At 48.7% G+C, this 23,029-nt stretch overlaps 1 protein-coding gene across 1 annotated transcript in view; it reads left to right on the top strand.

Annotated features, from left to right (window-relative positions):
* SCAP (SREBF chaperone) overlaps nucleotides 1–23,029 on the top strand; it is a 58,913-nt gene that overhangs the window by 8,130 nt on the left and 27,754 nt on the right. Inside the window, exons 2-4 of the mRNA XM_059490030.1 lie at nucleotides 5,586–5,773; nucleotides 13,096–13,222; nucleotides 16,892–17,049. Coding sequence (XP_059346013.1) covers nucleotides 5,652–5,773; nucleotides 13,096–13,222; nucleotides 16,892–17,049 — 407 coding nt within the window. The 5' untranslated portion in view covers nucleotides 5,586–5,651. The remainder of the gene's footprint in view (nucleotides 1–5,585; nucleotides 5,774–13,095; nucleotides 13,223–16,891; nucleotides 17,050–23,029) is intronic.

The raw sequence follows: 23,029 nt of genomic DNA, 5'->3' as shown, positions 1-23,029 counted from the left end.
TTATTTTGAGCTGCTGCTCTGGAGGTGGTTTGGTGCACACGGGGAGTTACACGCAGAGTTATCCCTGGGGTCCCCTCCCGAGCAAATTGCTGCATCTGGAAAAGCCTTCTGAGGCTGCTCCCTGTCCGTGGGCACCCTTGGGCTGCCCTGTGTCCCTTGTGGGTGAGGAGGAGGAGCAGGAGTGCTCGGTGCTGGGTGAGGATGGATTTACACCCTGATTCCGTTCCTCATTCCTAACACACAGTTTCCTGTTTCACACTGCATCCTGTCACACCTTCAGGAGCTGAGGATGGGGAGCCCAGGATGGTTCCCCGTTTGCTGGAACTGGGTGATCCTTCAGGTTCCTTCCTGCCCAAACCATTCTGGGGCTCTGTGCCTGTGGAGGGGATCATTCCCAACTGTGCAGGGTGGGACAAGAATTCTATGGTGGAGGAAAAGGGCTTGGGAGATGTTTGTGTTTGGAATCTCTGTTCTTCCCTGATTCCTTGTGTTTGGAATCTCTGTTCTTCTCCTCTGTTTCCTTGTGTTTGGAATCTGTTCTTCATGTACAAGGGAGCTTCCCTTGGCTGGATGCACCAAGAGGAGTGAACTTTGAAATAATGTTTTTTCTAAATTTGGATATTTTCTGTTTTTGTCACAAATCCCAAACTTCTGTGCTTGGTGGCTCTGATGTGGAACATCCTATCCTGTCTCATCATCCACAACAAGTTGTTGTCTGGTGCTGCTGGGAGTATTTTGGGAAGGAAGAAAGGCTAGAAACCAGACAGAACAGAAACCACATTCAGTGAATGATTTCCAAAGCAGGAGTGTAGCTGAGTTCTCTCTTGTGGCAGAAAAGTTTAAAAGTGTCCTGAAAACTGTTTTGGAAATTGATTTTGAATGTCAGCCCCTGTTTAGGGAGCAGATAACTTTATTTTACATGTAGAGATTAAGTGTTCTCTTTAATTCCTCACTGTTGTTGCTACTCCAGCTATTCAGGAGATGTTAAAATGAGTGAAATGGCACTTATGAAATGGGGTCTGTTGCAGAAACCTCTGAATTTATAAACTCAAACCATGAATGAATGTTGCACAGGGAGGAAAACGGGCAAGAACAAGTGGGGCAAAACTGGCGGAGTCGGGCAGGACAGGTACAATGAAGCAATTTGCACATTTTGGGGATGGAAATCTGGCTCAAGAACTTGTGTGAGAATTTCAGCCCCAGAGCTGGGCTGGGGGAGAGGGCTCAGCAGTGGCATTTTGTACCTTTGGATATGGAAAGTGCCCTGGTGTGCCGGGAATCCATTGAGGGATGGATGGAGCTGTTCCGGAGCCTTGATCCTACACGGGGCTGGGGTTAACCCCTTCCAGCCAGGGCTGGCATTAACCCCTTCCAGCCAGGGCTGGCATTAACCCCTTCCAACCAGGCCTTGATCCTACACGGGGCTGGCATTAACCCCTTCCAGCCAGGGCTGGCATTAACCCTTTCCAGCCAGGGCTGGGATTAACCCCTTACAGCCAGGGCTGGCATTAACCCCTTCCTGACACAGGGCTGGGATTAACCCCTTCCTGACACAGGGCTGGGATTAACCCCTTCCAGCCAGGCCTTGATCCTACACGGGGCTGGCATTAACCCCTTCCAGCCAGGGCTGGGATTAACCCCTTACAGCCAGGGCTGGGATTAACCCCTTCCAACCAGGCCTTGATCCTACATAGGGCTGGGATTAACCCCTTCCTGACACAGGGCTGGGATTAACCCCTTCCAGCCAGGCCTTGATCCTACATAGGGCTGGGATTAACCCCTTCCAGCCAGGGCTGGCATTAACCCCTTACAGCCAGGGCTGGGATTAACCCCTTCCTGACACAGGGCTGGGATTAACCCCTTCCAGCCAGGCCTTGATCCTACACGGGGCTGGCATTAACCCCTTCCAGCCAGGGCTGGGATTAACCCCTTCCAACCAGGCCTTGATCCTACATAGGGCTGGGATTAACCCCTTCCTGACACAGGGCTGGGATTAACCCCTTCCAGCCAGGCCTTGATCCTACATAGGGCTGGGATTAACCCCTTCCAGCCAGGTCTTGTTCCTGACAGCAATGCTGGGATTAACCCCTTACAGCCAGGCTTTATTCCTGACACAGGGCTGGGATTAACCCTTGCAGCCTGCAGCCTGCCCAGGGTTGTGCATGGCTGGGATTTTCCCATAGGAAGTGCTCTGTTCCTCGTGACCTCCTGTCCTCTGGCAGCACAAAGCCCCTCATTGTTCCCATGGGAATGCCAGGGGAGAGCAGGACCTTGGTGTTAGGGCCCATTGTGCAGCTTTTCTCTGAAGGAGCTTGTCTGGAGCCAGGCTCTTGTTTTCCCACCTCTGAAGTCCCGAGGAATGTTCCCTGGCCCCTGCCGAGGAGGGGAGAGCTGGGTTCTGAGCTCTGTGCCTCTGTCCCTGCCCTCCCCTTGTGCAATGTGGGGTTTGGGAGCTGCCGTGGCAGCGGGAGCAGCGGGTGATCACTCACAGCATCCGAGCCCTGAGCCACATCCAGGGCCCAACTGAGGGCAGGAAATCCAGCTGCTTCTCTGGGGAGCGTTCTGCATCTGCAGGGAGCTGGGGCTTCCTTGTTCTGGGGTGTCTGTGCTGCTGCCTTTGGGCACTGCTGGTGCAGTGTTTGCGGCCCCAGGATCAGCAGGGCTTATGCTGGCTCCTTGTTGGGGAAGATGAAACAGGAAAGCCTTACCGATATGATTGCCTGGTAAAAGATTTTGGGAATATAGAAACTATAAGCGAGATTGAAATGAAAGCTTTGAGATGCCTCAGTTACTGAACAGCTGGAAAATAATGGTGTGGCCATTGAAGGTAATCCCCTTTACATGAACAACACCCTCTGCTTGCAGACAGCTCTCAGGGTCAGAGCAGACCCTACAGCTTGGCAGAAGGGGCCCAAAGAGGAGTTTGTAGGGTTTAAAATGTAACACAGTGTGGTAATGTAATGATTCTTATAGGCTGTATGTAAATGCTGTAGGATTTGTATCTTGTACTAGATTGGTTAGTGAGAATCAGAATATTCAACACAGAAGATTTGTTTTATTATAACGGGAACCTCGCTCTCTTACCCTTTTACTCTCTCACCCTCTCATCCTCTCTCCCCCTCTCTTCTCTCAGTCCTGCTCCAGCTGTGCCTGGCAGCTCCCAGCAGGGCCCTGCACCCAGGCCCTGTGCAATAAACCCCAAATCCCAGCAGGGCCCTGCACCCAGGCCCTGTGCAATAAACCCCAAAATCCCAGCCCTGGCTGCAGAGATCTCTCGTCTCTGTCCATCCTGCCTATCCTACCTCTGCCTCTCCTCCATCTCCTGTGCTCTGTGTGAGCTGGGAGCAGCCCAGGGCTGGGGGACACCCCTGGAACCCCTCCCTGTGTCACAGGATGCTGAGGAGGCACTGCCCTGCCTGCAGCCTCCATTCCTGCCTCACTGGGGTATTTCCTGAGGCCCTGTCGAAGGGAGGAATGATGGATCTGACTCCATGCTCTTAGAAGGCTAATTTATTATTTTATTATCTATATTATATTAAAGAATACTAAACTAAAGAATACAGAAAGGATACAGACAGAAGGCTGAAAGATACTAATGAAAACTCCTGACTCCTTCCAGAGTCCCAACACAGCTGGCTGTGATTGGTCATTAAGTAAAAACAATTCCCATGAAACTAATCAAACAACCACCTGTGGGTAAACAATGTCCAAACCACATTCCAAAGCAGCAAAACACAGGAGAAGCAAATGAGATAATATTGTTTTCCTTTTTCTCTGAGGCTTCTCAGCTTCCCAGGAGAGAAATTGTGGCAAAGGGATTTTTCCATAAAATGTGACAGTGGCAGCTCATGATCTGAGCTGGAGCCCAGGGCAGATGTGTCAGTCACAGCAGGAATCTGGGGTACTCTGGTTCAGGTCTAGGCAACATGATGGAGCAAATTCCTGAATGTATTGAAATGCAAGAAAAGCACTATGGAATGGGGATTTATTTGGGATTTTTCCTTCTATTTCCCCCCTCCAGGCTTCACTGGCTCAGCTGTGTGTTTTTATTACACTAATGCCAGGGCCTGCTTCCAGAACATGTTGTGGGAAAATGAGGAGTTGAGTGTGCCTAAACCCCAGGTGACTGTGTGTTAGAAAAGGGAAACTTTCCTACCTTTGTTACTTATCCTCTGAGCCCACAGCGGGCTCTGCTGTGTTTCCCTGCCCTCGGTGTCCTGGGAGGCTCCTGGGAAGGCTGTAAAGCCTTTCAGGCAGAAATGTAAAGAATTTGGAACATGTAACTATTGTTGAGTGAGATAAAAGCTTTTGTCTGGGGAAAAGTAGCGAGTTTGAGTTGATTTTTTTCTGCAAAGGGAAGTTCTACATTTCTTCCTTCTGCTGGTCAGCCTTGTTTTATGAGAGTGCAGGACACAGGAGCCAGATGGGATTGGGTTTTGCTCCCAGGGTCAGGAACAGGAGCAGAGGGAACGGCCTCAGGCTGGGCCAGGGCAGGCTCAGGGTGGATATTGGGGAAATTCCTGCACTAAAGAGAGGTTCAGTGTTGGCAGGGGCTGCCCAGGGCAGTGCTGAGTCCCCATCCCTGGAGGTGTCCCTGGAGGTGGCACTCGGTGCTCTGGGCTGGGGGCAAGGTGGCCATGGGGCACAGGGTGGACTCAGGGACCTTGAGGGTCTTTTCCAAGCTCACTGATCCTGGGATCTGTGCCATGTCTGTCTCTTGTACCTGCAACAAACCAGAAATGTCACCTGTGGGCTGCAAGGTGGGCACAATCCGCTGCCCTCGTGCTTCCAGGCAAACTTTGTCTTGGGTTTGCAGTCATGCGAGAGGCAGGAAATTCTCCTTTAACATTTGTCCTGCGATCCACAGGTTTATTTTGACATGGACGATCTCTGTTTGCAGAAATGACTTGGAGCAGGAACAATTCCTGCTGCTCACTCCTAGGAGCTCTGTCACAGCATAAAGCAAATAAAGATGGTAGATTTTAATGTGCAATCCCCCCCAGTGACAAAGAAATACTGGCTTTGGAATGCTCAGTGTTTCCTTCCAGAATGCTGCTGTTGGACAGCAGGTGAAGAGAGCAAATAGAGAGTTTTCCTCCTTGAAGGTACCAGGAGTTGTTGCCAGTGCTGTGCTCCTCCCCAGAGCGCCTTAGGCAGCTCAGGCTGCTCAGAGAGCCACTTGTGATGTATTTATTGCCACAGGAGCGGCATCTCCACGTTGTTCTTGAGTTCCTCCTGGAACTGGGGTGGTCCGGTCCTGACAGTGAGGGTGAGATCTGCTCAGTCATTTCCTAGCACCAATAAATAAATCCCAGGATGGTTTGTGCCGCAAAGGACCTCAGATCCCATCCACTCCACTGCTGCCATGGCAGGGGCAGCCTCCGTGATCCCAGGGTGCTCCAGGCTCCAATGCCCAGCCTGGCCTCGGGCACTGGCGAGGAGTCAGGAGCAGACACAGCTGCTCTGGGCACCTGTGCCAGGGCCTCTCAGCCTCACAGGGAAGGATTCCATCCCGGACACCGACAGCCTTTCTAAAACAAGCTGCTAACGCCGATTTCCCTCGTTTCTCTCCCCGTGCCCCCCAGGTGGAGGCAGTGCCTCCGAGCAGGGCTGCCCACGCTGCTGTGCCCCGGGATGGCCCGCAGGTGAGGATGACCCTGACTGAGAGGCTGCGCGAGAGGATTTCGCGGGCGTTCTACAGCCACGGGCTGCTCTGTGCCTCCTACCCCATCCCCATCATCCTCTTCACCGCTCTCTGCATCCTGGCCTGCTGGTGAGTCCTGCCCGCGGGCACGGGGACTGTCTGGCAGGAGGGAGTGATGACTCCGCATGTTCTTAGGAGGCTAATTTATTATATTACCATATATTAGGATACATTATGATGTATTGTATTATCTCATATATAATATAATATAATATAATATAATATAATATAATATAATATAATATAATATAATATGTATCGCTATGTTATTATATATTATGTTATAATATGAGATGTTACAATATTATATATTATGTTATTATGATATGAGATACTATGTTATAATATTGTATACTTTGTTATAATCTAAGATGTGCTATAATATTATATATTTTGTTACAATATGAGATATGATATTATATTATGATATATAAGGATATATCATATCCTATAATATCATGCCATACTATACCTTACTATACTACATTAGAATACTATATTATTATACTATATTTATTATTATACTATATTATACTATACTAAAACTATACTAAAACTATTATAGTATATAATATATTATATACTATCAATATATTATATTAATATGTTTTGTTATGATATATGTTATGGTATACTATGTTATAAGATGAGATATTATGTTATAATATTATATATTTTGTTATATTAGGATATATTATATTATGATATATATTAGTTATATTAGGATATATAAGGATATGTCATATCCTGTCATACTATACCATACTATATCATACTCTACTACATTACACTACATTAGTATACTATATTTATTATACTATATTATTATACAATATTATACTATACTATATTATTATTCGATATTATACTATACTAAAACTATTATAGTATATAATATATACTATATTATAGTATATAATACTATACTATCCAAAGAATAGAGAATGGATATTTACAGATGGCTTGACAAGATAAGAATGAAAACTCATGACTCTCCAGAGTCTCGACACAGCTTGATGGTGATTGATCATTAAGTTAAAACAATTCACATGAAACCAATCAAACAACCACCTGTTGGATAAACAATCCCCAAACCACATTGCAAAGCAGCAAAACTCAGCAGAAGCAAATGCGATAATATTGTTTTGCTTTTTCTCTGAGGCTTCTTAGCATCCCAGGAGAGAAATCCTGGGCAAGGGGATTTTTGCAGAAGAGATGGCAGTGACACAGGGCTGGGCACAGGGGTTCTTGGCAGCATTCTCCCTTCTGGGCCCACCCAGAAGCTCTTTTTAAATTTAGACCTTGTAGGTTTTGTCATCTCCTTTTGTGGGACAAAAGAAACAATGGGGATGAAGTGTCTGCATCTGGTTTAATAAGTAAGAACTAATTGAATGAGTGAAGTGAAGCAATAAATGAGATGAAGGTAACCCTCAAGCACCTGGTAGTGGCCTCCAGAGCCATGAATTAAAAATGGTGAGAAGGAAAGCTGATCTTTCCTTGCACACCTGCCTGTCCTGTTCTGCCTGGAGCCTGCACTCTTCTGTTTCACCCTTGGCATGCCCGTGTGGGAGTGGATTCCCCACTCTCCTTATGGACCCTAGTTTGGATCCCTGGTTTGCAGGATATAATTTTACTCCAGGAGTGTCACACGGGCTCAGAATCATCTCCAGCAGGGCACTGTGGGGCTGAGCAAGCCCTTGTCCCCAGACCATGCACACGTGTGCATGTACAGTCTGTGTCCTGCAGGGTTCAGTTCTCTTGTCTGTTTTGGGCAAAATAAACCCCTTGTGATGATTTGCTCCCTGTTTGTAGGAAAGCTCCACTGTGTGGGCACAGACACAGGTTTTCCTCTGATTTGTGATGGTGCCAGGGCTGCTTGCACATCTCAGTTAAAAACCTCAAAGGGAGGATTTTCACAGATGGAAAAGCTCTGGGGTGGCTTCTCCTGGCTGGAACCCTTTGTGGTTGTGAGCAGCAGTGGGGACATTGCTTGCTGGGTTTTCACTGCTCCACAGGACCCCTTGTACCTTTCAGGGACACTTTTATTCTCAGGTCTCTTGTGCTGTAGAACTTGAAGCTCCTACAAGGCCCACCCAAGTGGTTCCTACATTTCTCTGTCTTTGATATGAAAGATATCAAAGACAGAGATATCCGGATATATCTTGCTGCTTGCGAGATAGCAAGCTCTGTGTTTTGGCTCCAGCTTTGCCAGGAGCAGCTTTCCAGTGGCATTTCTGCACCTGGAAGCTGCACCCAGCAAAGCCAGGCCAGGGTCCCATTGTGTCACTGTGTCACCTCAGGAATGGCTCCCAGGGTGGCTCAGGCTCCTCATTCAGCTCTCCCAGGCAGCAAATGCAGGAAAATGCTGCAGTGCCAGTGTTCACCCACAGAGCTGTGTTTGGGGAGGGATCAAAACGTGCTTATTCCCTTCTGAAATTCAGGATTTCCTGGAGAGCAGGGATCAAAATGCGCTTATTCCCTTCTGAAATTCAGGATTTCCTGGAGAGCAGGAGATCTGATTGGGGTCAGCTCCCTGGGTCAGGGCTTGGGGCTGCCCTGTCAGTGCTCAGAGCAGCTGAGGCTGCAGAGCAGGAGGGTTTTGGTAGCTGTGGGTTTGTGGGAGTGTCTGCACTCCTGAGTGCCAGTGTTTGAGGGCTCTGCAGTGACTGTTCCCTCCAGGCTGCAGAAATCCACCCAGGACACCGTCAGTGTGAGGAGTCTGCTTTCTTTGATGAGCTCCGGGAGCTCCTGGGCAAAGCAGAGCCTGGCCCTGGCAGAGAAGGTGGCAAAGGCCTGGTGACACCCGGGGAGCAGGAGAACGTCGGCAGAGAGAGAATCCCAGCCTGGCTGAGGGCTCTGGCCCCGTTAGGAGCCGTTTCTGGGGTGTTCCAGCTCCTGCTCTGGGCTGTGTGCATTAACCCCTGATAACGAGGGGTTAATTGTGAGGAGCGGCTTTGCTAATTAGGTCAGAACTGTTCTAGAGTGAGTCCTGCACCTGGGCATGCCAGGGGTGAGAGTGAAGGAATTGCTGCGTGGGTGCAGTGTGCTGCATGGGGACTGGTGCATTGTGCCGCATGGGTGCATGGTGGTGCACGGGTGCATTGCGTTGCATAGGAGCATGGTGCTGCCTGGGTGCTGAGGGTGCATTGTGCTGTTTGGCACGGGTCCCCTGATGGAGCTGAGTCGTGTGTGCTCTGTGGGAGCTCTCCTCTCTCCCGGCTGGGTGTCCCTGGTGCATCCCAGCCACCCTCAGCAGACCCAGGCCAGGAACAGCCTGAGCCCGGGGCAGGATCAGGGCCCAGCAGTGAGGCAGCAGCTCACCCAGGCAGCATTTCTGTGCAGCAGGGCTGGGCAGGAGCCTCAGCTCTGAGTGCAGCTGCACTGAGACCTGCACATGCAGGGAGCTCACAGAGCCATGGAACTGTTAAAGCTGGAAAAGGCCTTCAGGTCACGGAGCCCAGGCATTCCCCAGCAGTGCCAAGGCCACCTCTGACCCTTCCATGTTCCTGAAACAGGGCTAATAAATACAGACATCCCTGCAAACGAGGGTGGCTCTGGTACCCTGAGCTGACAGAGGTGCACCAGCCCTGCCTGCTGTGCCTGGCACCAGGGAGAGCTCGTGGAATTCTGCTGCAGACAAATCATCTCAGTTACTGTGGCTGCCCTCCCCTCACATCAGCCAAACCCCACCGTTCTTGTGTGCAGACAGGTTTAAAAGTGAAATAAAGCTCAGGGTGCACTATTTATCCACCAGGGGCTCTGGCTTCAGGCAGGTAAGGGCAGTGCCCATGCAGGGAATAAGGTCAGCACAGTCTGGTCTGGTAGTTTTGGGTGCCTTTCCCCTTGGGAGGGTTTGTACAGACCCTGTGTTCAATGTCACTGACAGACAAGACACAGCATCTCTGGCTTTGAGAATAAACAATACCCAAAGCAAAAAATCCTGGGACTCATTCTTGCTCTCCAATCCCAAAGTCTGAAAATCCAGGTTGGTCCCCACATCAGAGGGGGAGTTTTCTTGTTCTACTGTAAATCCCTTTGTAGGTGACACTCATTTTCCTCATCCCACTTGAGTGTCTCTGTGTTGGGATCTGCATTTTCCCCTGGAATGGGGGTGTCACCTCATGATGACACTCCATGTTCCTAGAAGGCTAATTTATTATTTTATGTTACTGTATTGTATAAAGGAGTGCCATACAGACAAGGTCACCAGCCTTGTCTGACAGCAGCCCAGAGGGGAACAGGTGACACATGGGGATGTGGCCACTGGGGTAGATATGAAATGCCAGTGTCACTCTGAGGAACAGCTTCTAGTTCAGGTGAGGATTGCAGGTGAGTCTGCAGCAGGTTTAGGGCAATTAAACAGGGGTTTGTTAATGAACTGAAGCACAGGTTCTGCTCCTGGAGGGTGTCAGAACAGGCTGGAACCAGAGCCCCTGGGGAGGTGTATGTGTGTAGATGTGTGCATACAGATTTATTTAGAATTATTTCTGTAAGATTGTATCACTCTTGCACAGTCTGTACTGTTTGTGGGGTAGCCAGAGGGCCTGAATTAGAGTCAGACTCTTCATGTTCAGATCCCCAGAGAGCAGAGTCTCCTCTGGGCTTCCAGCATGACACTGAACTGAGCAGTTTGTGCTGCACAGGAGAGGGGAATCTCCTTTCCAGGCAGAATTTGGAGCCCTGTGAGAGGGAAGCAGGGCGCAGCCACCACCCACTCAGGAACAGGTTGTTGGTGCACTTGCCAAGGCTAAAAAGGCCCTGTTGGTGCCAGGTATGGGCCTGGCAGATCCCTCCCTGCTCAGCAGTGCGTTCCAGGCTGCTCTGTCCTGGCTGCAGCCAGGCCCAGAGCTTGTCCTGCTGGGAGCTGGTTCCATGCCATGGGTCGGCTCCTTTCCCCTTCCCTGAGCCTGGCAGCTCCTGCTTCCCTCTGCCCTCCGTGCCTGCATGTGCCTGGGGCTCTCCTGGCCCCCTGAGCTGTTTCACAGTCTGTCAGTGCTTGGCTCAGCACCTCTGCCTGCTCCTCCTCCTGTGCAGTTTGTGACAGTGCTCACAGGGCTTGTCAGGTGAGGGAAGAGACGAGAATGTTGGCTCCATGTTCAGAAGGCTTGATTTATTATTTTATGGTATATGTATTACATTAAAACTATACTAAAAAAAATAGGAGGTGAGTCCCAAACCAGCAGGGCCAGGCTCACACAAGGAGCCCCTTTCCCCTCCATGCTGAGCCATGGGCCAGGGCTGAGAGCTCAGGGAGAATCCAGAATCCCCTCCTGCTCTGGTCCCACAGCAGAGCTGCTCATCCCACCTGGAGTGAATCTGAACTGACTCCACAGTCAGACTGAATCTGAATTAAATCTGAACTGACTCCACAGTCAGACCGAATCTGAATTAAATCTGAACTGACTCCACAGTCAGACTGAATCTGAATTAAATCTGAGCTGATTCCACACTCAGGCCAAATCTGAATTAAATCTGAACTGACTCCACAGTCAGACCGAATCTGAATTAAATCTGAGCTGACTCCACAGTCAGACCAAATCTGAATTAAATCTGAGCTGACTCCACAATCAGACCGAATCTGAATTAAATCTGAGCTGACTCCACAGTCAGACTAAATCTAAGCTGACTCCACAATCAGACCAATTGAATTATATTAGAATATATAAGGATATATCATATCCTATCATATCATAACATACTATATCATACTATAGCGTACTATACTACATTATACTACATTATTATATTATTATACTATACTAAAACCAATACAGTATATAATATATACTATATTATAGTATATAATACTATGCTATCTAAAGAATAGAGAAAGGATACAGACAGAATTTTCCGATTGAAAATGATTCAAATTCTACAAGAACATTTATTTTGACTCCTCCCAGCTCACGGGTGACTCACAGGGAATACCCCTCTGCAGAAGCACCTTCTTTGAATCTCAAGTGCTTTCCTTGGATTTCTGGACACAGCTGCCAACAGTGAAATCATTTAGGGAGAAAACAATTCCTCCTCAATCATCTGTGGAACGTGCTCTGCTTTGTTTATCACTTATGCTTGATCTTATTGTTCCTTTTTCTCTTCCCTGCCCTTGCTGAAGGAAATGTTAATAATTAGAGTATTTCTGTCAGAGCAATAAAGAGCAAATCTGACAAGCTTGGCTTCTGCTTTCGTTGTTCTTTTCCAGCTGTTTGTTGTTCCCTCTGAGGCCTTGTGTTTAGATGCTGCTTGTTCCTCCATGGCCTCTGATGATCCAAGCAATCCCTAATGAAGGGGGCAGAGCCTTGCAGGAAAACAATTCCAAGGCCATTCTATTTAATGTGTCAGTATTGCCACAAGATTCATCTACAAACAGGAAAATATATCAGGAATTGTAGGGCCACAAAAAGACTGAAGTTCTGATCTCCAGTTCAGTTTGGTGCTGACAGTTCAGATCCTCTGTGGATCTCTGTGTGTCAGCAGCCCTGCTTTTCCCACCAGGTCAATTCTGATTTGCTTTTAACCACTTTTGAGAACATTTGGAGGTAAAAATCTGATTCTAAACTCTCTGTAACCTCATTTCCTCAATTTCTGAGTAGTTCAAAGTTGAAAGCTCTGTTGTGGGATAGGAGCTACGATCACCAGAGGTTGTGGTGGCAAAGTGGCAAGAGGATCAAGATTTCACAGTTCTGGTGTCTCACTGCTGCTCTTAAAAATGCTTTGAGGACCAATGAAGCTAATGACAAGTTCTGGAAATGGTTTGAATTTAAATGAGGAAGAGCAGAGGGCTCTAAAGGCTTTGGGGCAGGGCAGCAGCCACTGGAACAAGGGAGTGTCTGGGCTTTGGGTGGGATGCACAGGTACTGAGCCATGGCCATGCTGAGATGGAGGGATCCAGGAGAGGCCCTGCAAGGTCTGCCCTTCTCCTCTCCCAGGGCTTTTCCATCCCTGTCCAAGGGAGGAGGACTCTGGAACAGCTTTGTGTGCCATGGAAGCCAAAGCCCTCTCTCTGTGCCTTCTGTCCTGCACAGCTTGTCTTTGCCAGTGGGCCTGCTCATTTTTTAAACTACTACTACTACTACTACTATTATTATTATTATTGCTTTTATTACTATTGCTTTTATTATTAATTATAATAATTATTATTGTTGTTGTTAAAAGTACTATTATAATTATCATTGTCATTATTATTATTTTATAAAGTAATACAAATTACTACTTTAATTATTATTATTCATACCACCAGGACAAAATTACTTCAGCATTTAGACCTCATCCTTGGGGCAGGGTTACCATTCTGGGGACGCATTCAGATATTTCAGGAAACGTTGAATTTATTCTGCCTGTAAGAGTCCACGACCCTCCGCAGTGAGCATTGCCTGGTTGTGTCCCCCCAGCTCGCCCCTGCTGAAGCTGCCTCTGCCAGGGACGGGCCCCGTGGAGTTCAGCACCCCCCTGAAGGACTACGCTCCCCCCGGGGAGCAGGGAGCGCAGCCTGGGGAGCCCGGGGAGCGCCCCGACTGGGTGAGTGTGCTGGGGACACTGGGGACATCGTGGGGACACTGGGGACACAGCCATGCTGGGGACACAGCCCCTGGGGAGCCCGGGGAGCGCAGCCTGGGGAGCCCGGGGAGCGCCCCGACTGGGTGAGTGTGCTGGGGACATCGTGGGGACACTGGGGACACTGGGGACATGGGGACACAGCCATGCTGGGGAGCGCCCCGACTGGGTGAGTGTGCTGGGGACATCGTGGGGACATCATGGGTACACTGGGGAGGGACACAGCCCCTGGGGAGCAGGGAGTGCAGCCCGGGGAGCGCCCCGACTGGGTGAGTGTGCTGGGGACATGGGGACACTGGGGACATGGGGACACAGCCATGCTGGGGACACAGCCCCTGGGGAGCAGGGAGCGCAGCCTGGGGAGCCCGGGGAGCGCCCCGACTGGGTGAGTGTGCTGGGGACATGGGGACATCATGGGGACACTGGGGAGGGACACAGCCCCTGGGGAGTGCCCCGACTGGGTGAGTGTGCTGGGGACATCGTGGGGACATCATGGGGACACTGGGGAGGGACACAGCCCCCAGGGAGCGCCCCGACTGGGTGAGTGTGCTGGGGACATCGTGGGGACATCATGGGGACATGGGGACACAGCCATGCTGGGGAGCGCCCCGACTGGGTGAGTGTGCTGGGGACACTGGGGACATCATGGGGACACTGGGGAGCAGGGAATGCAGCCCGGGGAGCGCCCCGACTGGGTGAGTGTGCTGGGGACATTATGGGGACACTGGGGAGGGACACAGCCATGCTGGGGACACAGCCCCTGGGGAGCCCGGGGAGCGCCCCGACTGGGTGAGTGTGCTGGGGACACTGGGGACATCATGGGGACACTGGGGAGGGACACAGCCATGCTGGGGAGTGCCCCGACTGGGTGAGTGTGCTGGGGACACTGGGGACATCATGGGGACACTGGGGAGGGACACAGCCATGCTGGGGAGTGCCCCGACTGGGTGAGTGTGCTGGGGACATTGTGGGGACACTGGGGAGGGACACAGCCCCCAGGGAGCGCCCCGACTGGGTGAGTGTGCTGGGGACATGGGGACATCATGGGGACACTGGGGAGGGACACAGCCATGCTGGGGAGCGCCCCGACTGGGTGAGTGTGCTGGGGACACTGGGGACATCATGGGGACACTGGGGACATGGGGACACGGCCCTGCTGGGGACACTGGGGAGGGGACACGGCCCTGCTGGGTCATGGCCGGGGGACACAGCCCTGCTGGGCTGCCCAGCACACAGTGGCCCAGAGCAGCTGTGGTGCCCCTGGATCCCTGGCAGTGCCCCAGGCCAGGCTGGACAGGGCATGGGGCACCCTGGGACAGTGGGAGTGTCCCTGCCATGCCAGGGGTGGCACTGGGTGGCTCTGAGGTCCCCACAGCACAAACAGAGAATCAGACTCATTTTGTTCTTGCCTGCTGAGTCCTGTCGTGTTCCACCCCTGATTTGGGAAGGGAGAACAGAGTCTGGCAAAGCCCTTCTGTGGTAAGAAGGAAATGATGAATGTGACTCCGTGGTCTGGAAGGCTAATTTATTATTTTATGTTACTATATTAAATAAAAGAATGCTATACTTAAACTATACTAAAGAACAGAGAAAGGATACAGATAAAAGGCTGAAATATGGTAATGAAAAACCTGTGACTCTCCAGAGTCCCAACACAGCCTGACAGTGATTGGTCATTAAGTAAAAATAATTCACATGTTGGACAAACAATCTCCAACCACATTCCCAAGCAGCAAAACACAGGAGAAGGAAATGAGATAATATTGTTTTCCTTTTTCTCTGTGGCTTCTCCCCTTCCCAGGAGAAGAAATCCTGGGCAAGGGGATTTTTCCAGAAAATATGGCAGTTATGAGGCTTTTAGTTGTTGTTTTTTTTGGGTTTGAAGGCACTTGAGACAATAATTTATGTTTGGAATTCAGTGTTTATTGTTTTTTTCTTAGTAAAACAGTTTTATTACTGTGAGTTTGGCAATTTTTTATTAAAAGGCACAAAATCATTAACAATTTTTTGTTACAAGGTTTTTAGAGCCTAAACTATTTAATTAAGAGCTGACACGCATTATTTTTTTAACTTAATAATTGATTTTAAAGAGCTTGCAATGCAGACTTTTTTACTTAATTACAAAATGCTATTTAAAGAAGAAGGAGGAAGAAGTGTGAAGAAGAAACTTAGGATAGCATTCTGTGTTTTCTATTTTGTTTTTATTTACAATATACTAAAAATCTTAAATTTCTCACTAAGTGATATACTTACGCTACTCTCTATAATTTATTTTACACTCTTGTGGATTCCAGTCTATCTTGAAGTTTAGGAAACTTTCTCTATGAATGAGGGTCAAAGTCAGTGTTCCTCCCAGAGCAGACAGAGAAATATTTTTGGTGCCATGGGTTTCCACATGGCAAAGGGAATTTTCCAGAAAATATGGCAGTGACACCGTCCCTGCTCTGGTTCTCTGGGAGCTCTCCAGTTGTGGGAATATTTAAAACCAGAGGGATTTAGGAAGGTATATCTAATGAGATATTACGAAGTTCTAAGTAATTTTCCAATTGAGTTTTCAATTATTATCTTTTTAGAACTCACTAAATATATTTTCTGTATTCTTTAGTGTAGTATCACATAGTTATACTATATTATATCACTTTATTGTACTATATTATACTATATATACTATATTCTTCACTATAATATAGTATAGTAAAGTAATAAATGAGCCTTCTGAGAACATAGAGTCAGATACATCATTCTCTCCCCTCGTCAGGGTTGTCCACATTTACAATAACAGACAAAGCTGATACAGAGATTCTGTCATTAGAAGGTATGAAAAGACACTTTTTTATTAGAAATCTACAGTTTTATAGAAACAATGGTGGACTTAAAACTTGATTGGTAAAGCCGTGATATTTTCTGAAAAATCCCTTTGCCACAATTTTTCTCCTGAGAAGGTGAGAAGCCTCAGAGGAAAAGGAAAACAATAATTATCTGCTGCTCTGGAATGCAAGAGGTGCATCTGTGATTGGTCCATGTTGGTTGTTTCTAATTAATGGCCAATCACAATGAGCTGTCTCAGACTCTCTGAGAGTCACAAGCTTTTGTTGTCATTTTGTTACCATGCCACTTCTTTCTTTGCAAGCCTTCTGATGAAATCCTTTCTTCTATTCTTTAGTGTCGTTTAATATATCAATATTAAACTATACTAATAATAATATTAGTATGGTTTAAGATAAACTATACTAATATTAATACTACTATGGTTTAATAGATAAATATTAAACTATACTAATGTTAATATTAGTATAGTTTAATATATCATTTTCTTCTAATATAATAAATATCATAAAATAATAAATCAGCCTTCTGAAACATGGAGTCAAGATTCTCATCTCTTCCCTCATCCTGGGACCAGTGTGAACAGCACCACAGATTGGTTTTTAGGAATCTTCTCTCACACTATTGGGAAACTATGACTAGCACACTCTGGAGAATCAAATCTGTAAACAGAGTTACAGAGAGAGAGATAATCATTGCTTTAATTCTTTTTCTGAGGAGACTTCCCAGGAGGACCCTGGGGCAGCTGTGTGTGTCTGTGTCTGTGTGTGGTCGGCCATGCCCTGACCCTGCCCCGTGTCCCCGCAGTACGTGGGTGCCCCCGTGGCCTACATCCAGCAGATCTTTGTCAAGGCCACCGTGTCCCCGTGGCAGAAGCAGCTGCTGGCCGTGGACGCGTTCCGCTCGCCGCTGGGCCGCGTCTTCCCGCTGGTGGAGGAGATCAGGAACCACGTTCTGAGGGACAGGTGAGCGCGGGGCTGCTGGGGCACACCTGCCTGCTGCTGTCACAGGATTGCAGGTGGCACGGGCATTGGCTCGTCTGGCTGCTGAACCAAACTGTGGCACTGTGGTGTGTCACCCCACAGACACTGTTGGCTGTGGGTGTGTGGTGTTTCACCCCACAGACACTTTGGGCTGGCTGGGTGTGTGGTGTTTCACCCCACAGACACTTTTGGCTGTGGGTGTGTGGTGTTTCACTCCACAGACACTTTGGGCTGGCTGGGTGTGTGGTGTTTCACCCCACAGACACTTTTGGCTGTGGGTGTGTGGTGTTTCACCCCACAGACACTTTGGGCTGTGGGTGTGTGGTGTTTGACCCCACAGACACTTTGGGCTGGCTGGGTGTGTGGTGTTTCACCCCACAGACACTTTTGGCTGTGGGTGTGTGGTGTTTCACTCACAGACACTTTGGGCTGTGGGTGTGTGGTGTGTCACCCCACAGACACTGTTGGCTATGGGATGTGTGGTGTTTCACCCCACAGACACTTTGGGCTGTGGGTGTGTGGTGTTTTACCCCAGAGACACTTTGGGCTGGCTGGGTGTGTGGTGTTTCACCCCACAGAAACTTTGGGCTGTGGGTGTGTGGTGTTTCACCCCACAGACACTGTTGGCTGTGGGTGTGTGGTGTTTCACCCCACAGACACTTTGGGCTGGCTGGGTGTGTGGTGTTTCACCCCACAGACACTTTGGGCCGGCTGGGTGTGTGGTGTTTCACCCCACAGACACTTTTGGCCGGCTGGGTGTGTGGTGTGTCACCCCACAGACACTTTTGGCTGTGGGTGTGTGGTGTTTCACCCCACAGACACTTTGGGCTGTGGGTGTGTGGTGTTTGACCCCACAGACACTTTGGGCTGGCTGGGTGTGTGGTGTTTCACCCCACAGACACTTTTGGCTGTGGGTGTGTGGTGTTTCACCCCACAGACACTTTTGCCTGGCTGGGTGTGTGATGTTTCACCCCACAGACACTTTGGGCTGGCTGGGTGTGTGGTGTTTCACCCCACAGACACTTTGGGCCGGCTGGGTGTGTGGTGTTTCACCCCACAGACACTTTTGGCCGGCTGGGTGTGTGGTGTGTCACCCCACAGACACTTTTGGCTGTGGGTGTGTGGTGTTTCACCCCACAGACACTTTGGGCTGTGGGTGTGTGGTGTTTGACCCCACAGACACTTTGGGCTGGCTGGGTGTGTGGTGTTTCACCCCACAGACACTTTGGGCTGTGGGTGTGTGGTGTTTCACCCCAGAGACACTTTGGGCTGGCTGGGTGTGTGGTGTTTCACCCCACAGACACTTTTGGCTGGCTGGGTGCTGCAGCTGGGCCCGTGGGGACAAGTCCAGGCCTGCAGGAGCTCTGGTGGTGCTGGGATGGAGCTTCCCCCCATAACAGGGGCTGCTCCTCAGGTTTCCCTCTGGCAGAGAAGCTTTAAAGCCATGGTGAAGGAAAGGAGTCGGTTCTGCTGGAGGGTTTGGATGCAGAGCTTTATTCTGGCCCACTCTGAATGCAGCACCAGCTCCAACAGAACTCCCTGAGCCCGTGGTTGCTGCTCCTTTAACCCCGGGGAGGGAAGGAGGGAAGGGATAGGGAGCCACCAGCCAGGTACAAGGGACAAAGGACACCTGGATGGCCCAGTGCCCCCCAGGGGTAGAGGGCATCCTTTGGATCTGCCCAATCACTCTGGAATGCCAGGACGGACAGACAGTGCTGGGGGGGGAAAGGAGAGGTGGCTGACACACCTGGGAGGGAATCATCATGGGAGGAACCCAGGTTCTGAGGTAAACCCTGAAATCACACCAACACTGGGCCAAGGGGATGGTGGTGTCCTACAGGTGGGATCCATCCTGCACCTGGGGCAGCTCACACCTGTGCTGGAGCATTCCCTGTGCTGCAGGTCAGGCCCTGGAAATGCTCAGGAATTCTCTGTTCAGAGCCCAGAGGGGCCTGTGAGGTGGTACAGGTGTCTCAGAATGCCCTCACCACCTCACCAGCTCCACATCACTGGGGTTCTGGGCCACTGCTGCAATCTCCTGCTGAGGAACCTTCTCCTGGCCTTCTTTGGCTGATTTTAGGACCAGTTTGTACCTGCTTTGCTTTATCCTGTTGCAGCCTTTGTACAACAGCAGCTTTCCTCAGCTCCCAGGTGTTTCCAGGGCAGTTCCCACTCCCCAGCCCCTTGATTGTTGAAATCCAAACAGATATCTCTGGGCTCACAGGTGACAGGCTCAGCACTCCAGGTGCCATCCTGGTCCTGCTGCTGTCAGTGGGACATTCCTGAAGGTGGGAGAACAGAACCACGCACAGATTGTCAGGGGAGTCCCACTTGTGGGGTGTTTTCCATGGAAAGGCTTTTCCTGAAACCTCTCTGAGATCAGAAGTCTGTTTTTTGTGCCCACTCACATCAGTTTTGCACAATAAGAGGTGATTTGTTAATGTCCCCATGTCCCCTCTGTACTTTTCAGCTGACAAGACCCCACCTGCAAACAGAAATTCTTTCTTACTCCCATGTGGGGTCTTTATCTTTGTGCTGTTAACAGAAAGGGAATTAAATTCATCACTTAATGATGAATTTAGCTGATGATTTGTCCTTTTGGGAACCCCTCCTTCACCCCCAGCTGCTGCCCTCGGAGGTCATGTTTCAGAAATGCCATTTTTGCTTTTCAGGTTTCCTCAGTTTTCCCCTCCCTGGCAGCTCCCCCAGCCTTGGCACTGACCTTGTGGCCGTGTTCTCTCCCCCTTATCCTGTGGGATAATCATTGTTGCCAGTTCCAGGCAGAAACAGCGAGCTCCCAGGCCTGTGCTGTGCTCTCGTTATCTCCCTTGTCTTCTCATTGTATTCTCATTATCTCCCCTGGCATTGCCCTTGATGAGCACTGATGCAACACAGAAACAAAATTATTACTTTTGTTATTATTCTTCACACCACCAGGAGAAAATTACTTCAGCATTTAGACCTAAACCTTGGGGCAAGGTTACCTTTTTGAGGATGCATCCAGATATTTCAGGAAACATCTAATTTTGAGATAAAGTCTGCAATTACCTTAAAATTCATAATGAAGTTCTTGTTTGTTGCCGGTAACAAAGCTGAGAGGAATAATTTTTTTACATGCAAACTGGCTTGTTTTGTGTTCTATTTTGTATTCTTTTCTATTCTGTTATGTATCTTTGATATTATTTTATATTCCAGGAGGGAGCTGCAGGTTGTTAAGTGTCCCTGGGCAGGTGTAGGTGTTAAGATGGGTGTGTTTGCACTGGCTGCACTGATCTATGTAAAGGTCATGAGTGCCCTGGGTCTGTGCCTTGCCCTAGCTGTGGGTTTGGTGTCACTGTGCACCCTCAGCATCCCCCAGGCACAGGGATGGCAGCCTGGCCTTATCTGCAGCATGAGCTCTTATCTCTGCCGCATTCCAGAGCTGATAAAATCCAAACCAGGGTCATCTGCTCCTCCCGGAGCCCTTTCCAGAGCCATCCCTGCATCAGTTCCTGTAAATGTTCACCCCCAAAGCTTTGGTCCCCATAAGCACCATTCTTTGGAAGTGTATTTTCCATTGCTTTCCTTTGGCAGCTGAGCCTTGTCCAGGTGTCGTGCCGTGAGCCACGGGGTGCACATTGTGCAGGGAGTGTTCCAAAGGCAAATGGGCATTTCTGAATGTCTGTGCTCGTGGTTTGTAGTGATCATAGAAGGGATCTCTTCTGGAGAGGGACCTCACAGAGGCTGCAGTTCATTTGCCATCCTGGAGCACCTTCCTGAGATGGGCCAGAGCCAGGCAGGCCTTAGCCTCAGACTTTGGCAGCAGTTTGAATTTAAGGACTCCCTCTGGCCCACGTGCTCTGGTGATGGCAAACGAGGTGTCTTTATAAAGTGCGTTATTTATTAAACAGACAGGAAATCACAGATGGAAGATGTTCATCGCAAACGCTCCTCAGTACAAAACTGAAGAAGTGCCAGTGGATTAGAGCATAACTTATTTATTTACAACATAAACACTGCAGATGTGGAGGTGCCTTTGTTAAAGCTGGCAAAGGAATCTGGATGGATGGATGGATGGATGGATGGATGGATGGATGGATGGATGGATGGATGGATAATTAGATAGATTAAATAGATTGATAGATAATAAATGATAGATAGATAGATAGATAGATAGATAGATAGATAGATAGATAGATAATAGATACATAGATGATAGATTAGACAGATAGATAATAGATAGCTATAGATGATAGATAGATAGATAGATAGATAGATAGATAGATAGATAGATAGATAGATAGATAATAGATAGATGTAGATATAGATACATAATGATTACTGATTTAAAAAAAGCTACAGTGACAAGGTATAGCATTAAGTGCAGAGTGTTCATGGTGGCTGAGGACAACCCAAACAAGTGATTTCACTTGTATTGTTACCAGTCTGTGTAGATCAGGATGTTCCCCTCATGTTAAAATCATAGGAAAGGTGGGATGCAAACGAGATCCAAGAAAAGCTCCTGGAGCTGATTTTTCAGTTGCAGTGATTGGAGGAGTTCAGTGATGGGTCAGTGACTCCCCTCACTTCCATTCATGGTTCTTAGCCCATTGTTCCTCAGTGAAGTTCAGCATTTCACGTGTCCTTGCTCACCATGTCATGTGTTAGACAGCTCTGCAATAACCTGACCAATAACCTGGCCAAATGTGTGTGCAGCACAGAACAATCTGGTTGTAGCCCCAGGGCATCACAGCTGGAATGAAACTCAAAGCTGATTCCAGAATCATATGAAAATTCAGGTTACATTCAGGGGAAATGTTTTCCACCCCCTGTGACAGCCAGAGTGAAGAGATGAGCATTGTGAAGCAATGACTCATATTCACTGCAAAACTGCTGGGATAGACCATAAGCAAATATTAATCCAAACAGCTGAAAGCTCAAATGCTCTGGCACCTTAGCAATACTGAGCAAGATTTCACCACTGTGCAGATCTGGGCTGTCAGTCCTTCCAGAGGGAGCGTCACTCCAGCTGGATGAAGGCCTCTGGAAAATAAATTTGGTGTGAAATTCTCATTTTTCCTTTTCCTTTTCCTTTCCCTTTCCCTTTCAGTCTCTGTAGGGAGGTGTTGGGATGGCTGACAGATCAGGGTGCTGTGCAATTAAGGACATTATTCTGTAAGAGCCTGAATGAGGAATGTGGGACTGCAGGGGCTCTTCAAAATGCAGTTTATTGTATCCAAAATGCAGTTTCTTGTATCCAAGGTGTTACAGCAGCCCAGGGTGGTGGGTGACAGAGCTGTGCCCACAGCTGTCAGCTCCAGCTGCAGGCAGGCCTGGAGACCCTTTGGTTTGGTTGCATTGCATTATATACTTTGCTTTTGGTTACATTGCATTATATACTTTCCTTTGCTGAGCATCTTCATACAGCAGAACCAATCTATACCTTAACTATTATCTATAGCCTATCATAACTGCTATAATTACCATATTCATGTCACTGTTCTCCAGTCACTAAAAGTTAATACATTACAGTTTAAGCTAGAAGTTGTTTTTCAGTTTTCTTGCAGTGGAAAATTCTGAGACTTTTTTTCTATTTGCAACTTTGCTGACTTGTTTGCCAGTGCTATCTTTCTTGTTTGGGGTGGGTTTATCCTTTGCTCTAAGCCATAAAAACCCCTTCTAACTAACACACCCTTCGCCTCCTTGGTTATCCAGTGAGACTGGCCCAGCAATTCTTTTCTTCTGTATCAAAACTTGCTTCCATCTCTATTCCTCCATCAGGTTGCACATGCCAAAATCTTTCTGCCAAGCACACATATCTGTGAGACGTCCTTGTCAAACTTCCATCCTTGCCAAGAGTTCTGAACGTGACCATGCAGTGATTGTCACCGCAGAGCTCCTCAGTGCTGCAGCTCCAGCCGCAGCAGCTGGGTCAGTGCAGTGCATCCTTGTGCCCAGAGCTGCCTTTATTCACTCCCTGCAG

Source organism: Ammospiza nelsoni, chromosome 1, assembly GCF_027579445.1.
Source record: "Ammospiza nelsoni isolate bAmmNel1 chromosome 1, bAmmNel1.pri, whole genome shotgun sequence".
NCBI classification, from domain to species: domain Eukaryota; kingdom Metazoa; phylum Chordata; class Aves; order Passeriformes; family Passerellidae; genus Ammospiza; species Ammospiza nelsoni.
Note: the sequence above shows the minus strand (reverse complement) of the source record. Positions and strands in the feature narration are given on the sequence as shown.